The 7,500-nt window shown below is 41.3% G+C and overlaps 1 protein-coding gene across 2 annotated transcripts in view; it reads right to left on the reverse strand.

The window, feature by feature from the left end:
* Window positions 1-506, reverse strand: part of pecam1a (platelet and endothelial cell adhesion molecule 1a) — a 23,713-nt gene extending 23,207 nt beyond the window's left edge. For both annotated transcript variants that reach the window (XM_076297726.1, XM_076297725.1), the window contains exon 1: window positions 436-506. In XM_076297726.1, the coding sequence (XP_076153841.1) occupies window positions 436-490 (55 nt within the window). In that variant the 5' untranslated portion in view covers window positions 491-506. The remainder of the gene's footprint in view (window positions 1-435) is intronic.
* Between the last annotated feature and the right edge of the window lie 6,994 nt (window positions 507-7,500).

Genomic DNA, 7,500 nt, shown 5'->3' on the forward strand with positions numbered 1-7,500 from the left:
AGGAAGAGAAACAACAGGAGAAAGAAAAGAAGGATAGAGAGAATACAGCAGAAGATAGAAGAGAGGAGAGGAGGAGAGGAGATGACAGAGGAGATGAGAGGAGAGGATAGACAAATAGAGAAAGGGAAGAGAGAAAAGGAAAAGAGAAAGAGAGGAGCAGAGGAGAGAAGAGGGGAGGAAAGAAAAGGAGGAGAGAGGAGAGAAGAGAAGAGAGGAGAGGAGGAGAGAAAGAAGAGATAAAAAGGAGGAGAAAGAAGAGAGAAGAGGAGAAAGAGAAGAGCAGAGGAGATGAAAAGAGAAGAGAGGACAGAAGGGGGGATGAGAGAGGAGAGGAGAGAGGAGGAGGAGAGACACAAACACTGGTAAAAAATCAAGTCACAGCAAAGTGTGTAATCCATTGGTGTAAGTATCCATTGGTGAGCGGGGACGCCGTACACAGCAAGAGGAGTCCAGCGAACAGCGCCTTGACATGGACCTCCGAGAACGCCATCCTGACAGGTGTGTGAGAAAAGGGATGTGTGTGTGTGTGTGTGTGTGAGTTTGTGAGTTTGTGTGTGCTTGGGAGGAGGCACTTAAGGATAGGGGCTGGCCATTTCACAGAGGGGAAGTGTGTGTGTGTGTGTGTGTGTGTGTGTGTGTGTGTGTATGTGCGTTAGAGAGAGGGAGAAAGAGAGAGAGTGTGTGTGTGTGTGTGTGAGAGAGAGAGAGAGAGAGAGAGAGAGAGAGAGAGAGAGTGAGAGAAAGAGAAAGACTAAGAAACAAGGAATTTACTTGCCATAAAAGGACAAATTCCTTCCGAATTTTCAATCTGAATTTGTTTTTATTTCAGCAACTGAACAAAACACCCTTTCTGGCTTTGAAGTGAGGCCCACTTGCCTTGTACTTCAGGAACTACACACATGGGAATAGCATCTAGTTGAGACCCAACATATTGAGTTTCGCAACAACATCCTAAAAGTCTGCCAGCAAACTAAAACAGTGCACACAGGGCAACATCCTCTCCAAACAAATCTAAAAATAGTTCCGGAATCACCTAGAGGTCAGTGATCCCCACTCGGACCTTAGAATATCAAAAGTTAAATAACGACCTCTCCTGCCAGCCATGGTCCACAGGCCTGCTATTTAGCCATAACATACTGTACTACAACCACAACACACTTTACAGACACAAGGCACACCACAAATAACACAAAAAAAAACTACACAAGAAAAAGACCCTTTTTATGAATATTGACTGTCTAAATCACAAAGAAATATTACCTATATTATACTGAACCTAGTTTATTTATTAATTTTGTATATGAATAGTTCAGATGCAAAACCCTCTAAATGCTACCTCTGTCAAAAATGAGACAACAATTGTGAGTGATTGCTGCACACACTGTAAAAAATAACATTACATCTTACTGCAGTAACACAAGTATACTTTACTTACTATAGGCTGACCTAGTGTTCTTACTAGAGTAACATTAGTAATGTGCCGAACTTGCATCAATGGGGTCTAAAACTTGAGATACACGAGTAAGCTTCACAACTCAGACCTGAGTAAACTGGACTCACGCAGTGCACACGTTTATGGTTTACGTCGATATTCCTACTGTATTGATAAAACAATTAGGATAATTGGACTCATAACCTTACTGACTGAGAAAGCCATGGTCTTTTATCTAAAATCTTTCGTTGTGATTTAGCAAGAGGACTTAGGTTGCAGTGTGTGGAATTTAAACGAATGTGCCGTTATTGAGGTGCAAAATGGCGTCATATAATTCCAACGTATGATTGACATTTTAAATTCTATTGTGATAAATGTACTAGGCCTGAAGCAATAGAGAAAATTCAGTTGCCAAATCATAATATTTTTAGCTTAACAGTATTAATGAGGTCTCTGGAGAAATAATTTAAATGAACATTTAATGTGATAAACTTAATCAGCTGTTTTAGTTAAACATGGCCAATAGATGCATATGGATAATAAGTTTGCCCTCTTTTTCTTTTTGCAGTTGGAAAACTGAAAATGCAGAGCAATGAACTGGACATGTAAGTTGTGCTTGTTTGGATGTGAAGTCAGAGGTCAGTTGCTCAAACACTACAGATTGAAACATGGAGGTTACACCAGAATACGACCGAAAAAAACTGCAGAGGGTGGTGAAAACTGGCCAACGCATCACCGGTTCCTCACTCCCCTCCATCAAGGCCATCCAGGGCAAGTGATGCTTGCGTAAGGCGCGCAGCATCATCAAAGACTGTTCTCACCTCAACCACAGACTGTTCACCCCACTCCCCTCTGGGAGGCGTTACAGGTCTCTTTGCACCCGAACCAGCAGGTTCAGAGGAAGCTTCTTCCCTGCGGCTGTCACCCTACTGAACTCTAGCTCTGCATCCCGGTGGCAACCAACCAACTAAGCCCCCGCCCGATGCCTCCTTGCCTGTGCCTGTTGAGGTGTCCACCATGACCATGGAAACCTTGACGGGGGACACCCACCCCGCGGACAATGTACATACTGTAATTACACTTATACATGGCATTTTCTACTGCTCTTCATACTATTCATCCTGCACATACACATATTTTTACTACTGTTATAATGTTACTGTTTCTGCACTACAGTACTGTTACCACACTGCACATAGCTGTATACTGTACATATATGTCTATATGGTTCATACCGAATATCCATATTTATTCTGCTAATACACTGCACATATTTATACCTAATTTATATTACTCTAAACCACCTTCTGTAAACCAACTGTATACTACTGTTTACACCGTATATTTCTTATCCTGTCTATGCACCACCTGTCTTTGTATATCACATTGCATTTTTCTGCTTTTTTTGCACTTCTAGTTAGACGCAAACTGAATTTTGTTGTCTTTGTACTTGTACTCTGCAAAATGACAATAAAGTTATCTAATCTAATAGTGCCAACTATTTGTGTACATTCTGCAAGTAAACTTTACTATCCAACATAAAGTACCCTTTACAACTCAAAGTAAGGGTAACTCATTTAACAGTAGTAAATACAACTTTGTTTTTAAGTAAGCTTTACTCGAGGGCATGAAGTAAACTTTACTAGTTGGAAGTAAGTAACCAGAACTTTAAAGTCTTAAGTAAGGATAACTTATTTTAAGTAAGCATTACTTGTAGACATCAAGTAAACATAACTTGGAAGAGAAAAGTTTTGTTTACTTAACTTATTTAAGGCAACGAGTTTCCACCCTTTTTTCAAGTAACCATTACTTATTATTTTTTACAGTGCACATAATATGCTAATGAAATACATATACATTAATCAAATAATTGTGATTCAAAACCGGCTAAATACCACTCTCTTCATGGTCAGAAATATTGATTTGTAGGTGAAAATTATTATTATGCATATTTAAAAGTAAAGTGATCATTTGGACCGTTTTGATTATTTATATATATATATATAGGTATATAGGGTATAGGGACAAGTAACACGTATATATTAGGGCTGTCAATCGATTAAAAAAATAATCTAATTAATTACATACTCTGTGATTAATTAATCTAAATTAATTGCATATATGATTTTTGCTGTGAAAGTATTTTAAATATTTAAATTCAAATGAATCATTGCATAATCAGCATTAGTGACATTAAAGTTCAAAAACTCTTTTATTATTATTTTAATAATGGCCATAATAATCTAAGATATGACTTACTGTAATATGCTGAGGAAATAAATTCAAAAGTGCTTCGGGAGGAAGTTTTTTTATCACATACATTGCAGAGGACTTTATTTTAATCAACACTTTATTTTTATCAACACCATCAAGCCGTTTTTGAAAAGTAAATGTTCCAATCAATGATCTAGGCAGCACATTTTCTTCTCTCCTTCATTTTACAGTCTAATGGTTACTGACTACAGCGGCTCGGGGTCAAAGGTCATACAGAATCGATTAATCTGCGTTATTTTTTTTTAATCAGTTATTTTTTCTCAAATTAATTAATCGAAATGAATCAGTTATTTTGACAGCCCTAATATATATTTTTCATATTTTTAATGCCAGTGAAGCACTTAGCTTCAAACTGAATTTGAATGTGAGGGGCATGCTTGTTGCCCTGGCAACTTGGGTGTTGTGTGGATGTGGGAGAAGAGGGAGGAAATGGCCGCTGCTTCCCCAGGAAGTGCTCTGGTGGGGCCATATTTGGACCGCAGGCCTGAGGGGGTGGGAGGAGCTCAGACCGAGCCGCCTCCATTACATTTGCATACACATTCATTTATTAGACATTCATTTGTAACACATGTACAGTTGTCTAAGCAGCCATCATAACTCTGCGTATAAAAAAGCTTTGTGTGGCTCTTTTACACGTTCATTTATTAGACATTCATTTGTTACACATGTACAGTTGTCTAAGCAGCCATCAAAACTCTGCGTATAAAAAAGCTTTGTGTGGCCCTTTTCTTCTTCGGTGACATAGCTGATCTACAAAGCACAAAAAGGGGCAAACAAGTACATGCTGAAGGGCAAAGGGAATATGAAAATGTTTTACACTGGCCTCTTTTGGGTTATGTATTGGCAGACAGCACTGATAACTTAGCTTAACCTTGTCATCTATACACCCGCACACCGACAGCCCTGATAACTTAGCTTAACCTTGTCATCTATACACCCGCACACCGACAGCCCTGATAACTTAGCTTAACCTTGTCATCTATACACCCGCACACCGACTCGATTGTCTGCCAATGCTACCATGACGCGAGGCTATTCAATGCTTTGGCAATGCCACCATGACGCGAGGCTAATCTATGCTTTGGCAATGCCACCATGACGCGAGGCTATTCTATGCTTTGGCAATGCCACCATGACGCGAGGCTATTCTATGCTTTGCCAATGCCACCATGACGCGAGGCTATTCTATGCTTTGCCAATGCCACCATGACGCGAGGCTATTCTATGCTTTGGCACTCTCAGGTGCCTGCCTGCCAGAGAAGCTTCAGTTTCAGCCAATCACATGACAGCGTTTCTTTTACTGTGGCCCTAGTCATCGGAACCATCCCAAATAGCACAAAGGAGTACGTTAAATTATTGGTGGGGACAATTTGTCCTCTGCTGGTCAGCAGGAAGAAGGAGAAGAATGGCCTCTCTAATATGAGTCTTTGTAGTCATTATTCTCGCTATGTGTGTGTGTGTGTGTGTGTGTGTGTGTGTGTGTGTGTGTGTGTGCACCCTTTCTCTGAGTGTTGAGTGAAGAGGAGCTGATCACAGTTTCACACATTATCAAGCCGTTCATCCACAGTGAGCTCTCAGACACAGTGAGGTCACAGAACTAGTGAGGTCACAAACACAGTGGGGTCACAGATGTACAGTAGTGGGGTCACAGTCACAAAAGGGCCATCAGGTGTGTGTGTGTGTGTGTTTGTGTGTGTGTGTGTGTGTGTGTTTCTGTGTGTGTGTGAGATGCCATGACTATGTCACTTATAGGTTACGCTACTCCACAATTGAGCCATGTGTGTGTGTGCATGTGTATTAGTGCCATGACGTGTGTGTGTGTGTGTGTGTGTGTGTGTGTGTGTGTGTGTGTTGTAACTGTGTGATGATGACATATTAGCTGGAAGTGCAGTTAGGTTTCAGCATTTACAGACAGGAAGTGGCGCTGATTGTTCCTTCACATACAATAGGCCACATCCTGTCCCTGTACGAGCTCATATACAATAGAGCGCTGGAACTCCGGCCAATGCTGCACTGATTGGCTACTGGCCCCACCCTAGAATTCTGCGGAAGACAAGGGAGCCAATGGGAAACAGCCATCACCAACACGTTTGATTTAATCGGATAAGTGACACAATGACTGTTAGGCATGAACAAATTACTCTGTGTGTGTGTGTGTGTGTGTGTGTGTGTTTGTTTTAAGTGTTAGGCATGCACAAATGACTCTGTGTGTGTGTGTGTGTGTGTGTGTGTTTGTTTTAAGTGTTAGGCATGCACAAATGACTCTGTGTGTGTGTGTGTGTGTGTGTGTGTGTGTGTGTGTGTGTGTGTGTGTGTGTGTTTGTTTTAAGTGTTAGGCATGCACAAATGACTCTGTGTGTGTGTGTGTGTGTGTGTGTGTGTTTGTTTTAAGTGTTAGGCATGCACAAATGACTCTGTGTGTGTGTGTGTGTGTGTGTGTGTTTTAAGTGTTAGGCATGCACAAATGACTCTGTGTGTGTGTGTGTGTGTGTGTGTGTGTGTGTGTGTGTGTGTGTGTGTGTGTGTGTGTGTGTGTGTTTGTTTTAAGTGTTAGGCATGCACAAATGACTCTGTGTGTGTGTGTGTGTGTGTGTGTGTGTGTGTGTGTGTGTGTGTGTGTTTGTTTTAAGTGTTAGGCATGCACAAATGACTCTGTGTGTGTGTGTGTGTGTGTGTGTGTGTGTGTGTGTGTGTGTGTTTGTTTTAAGTGTTAGGCATGCACAAATGACTGTGTGTGTGTGTGTGTGTGTGTGTGTGTGTGTGTTTGTTTTAAGTGTTAGGCATGCACAAATGACTCTGTGTGTGTGTGTGTGTGTGTGTGTGTGTGTGTGTGTGTGTGTGTTTGTTTTAAGTGTTAGGCATGCACAAATGACTCTGTGTGTGTGTGTGTGTGTGTGTGTGTGTGTGTGTGTGTGTGTTTGTTTTAAGTGTTAGGCATGCACAAATGATTCTGTGTGTGTGTGTGTGTGTGTGTGTGTGTGTTTGTTTTAAGTGTTAGGCATGCACAAATGACTCTGTGTGTGTGTGTGTGTGTGTGTTTGTTTTAAGTGTTAGGCATGCACAAATGACTCTGTGTGTGTGTGTGTGTGTGTGTGTGTGTGTGTGTGTGTGTGTGTGTGTGTGTGTGTGTGTGTGTTTTAAGTGTTAGGCATGCACAAATGACTCTGTGTGTGTGTGTGTGTGTGTGTGTGTGTGTGTTAAGTGTTAGGCATGCACAAATGACTCTGTGTGTGTGTGTGTGTGTGTGTGTGTGTGTTTTAAGTGTTAGGCATGAACAAATGACTCTGTGTGTGTGTGTGTGTGTGTGTGTGTGTGTTTGTTTTAAGTGTTAGGCATGCACAAATGACTCTGTGTGTGTGTGTGTGTGTGTGTGTGTGTGTGTGTGTGTGTTTGTTTTAAGTGTTAGGCATGCACAAATGACTCTGTGTGTGTGTGTGTGTGTGTGTGTGTGTGTGTGTGTGTGTGTGTGTGTGTGTGTGTGTGTGTGTGTGTTAAGTGTTAGGCATGCACAAATGACTCTGTGTGTGTGTGTGTGTGTGTGTGTGTGTGTTAAGTGTTAGGCATGCACAAATGACTCTGTGTGTGTGTGTGTGTGTGTGTGTTGTAAGTGTTAGGCATGCACAAATGACTCTGTGTGTGTGTGTGTGTGTGTGTGTGTGTGTGTGTGTGTGTGTGTGTGTGTGTGTGTTTTAAGTGTTAGGCATGCACAAATGACTCTGTGTGTGTGTGTGTGTGTGTGTGTGTGTGTGTGTGTGTGTGTGTGTGTGTGTGTGTGTGTGTGTGTGTGTGTTTTA

Source organism: Alosa pseudoharengus, unplaced genomic scaffold (assembly GCF_046254945.1).
Source record: "Alosa pseudoharengus isolate Yale_2024_CS ecotype anadromous, Long Island Sound unplaced genomic scaffold, YU_APseudo_1.1 YU_APseudo_1.1_scf_21, whole genome shotgun sequence".
In the NCBI taxonomy this organism is placed as follows: Eukaryota; Metazoa; Chordata; class Actinopteri; order Clupeiformes; family Clupeidae; genus Alosa; species Alosa pseudoharengus.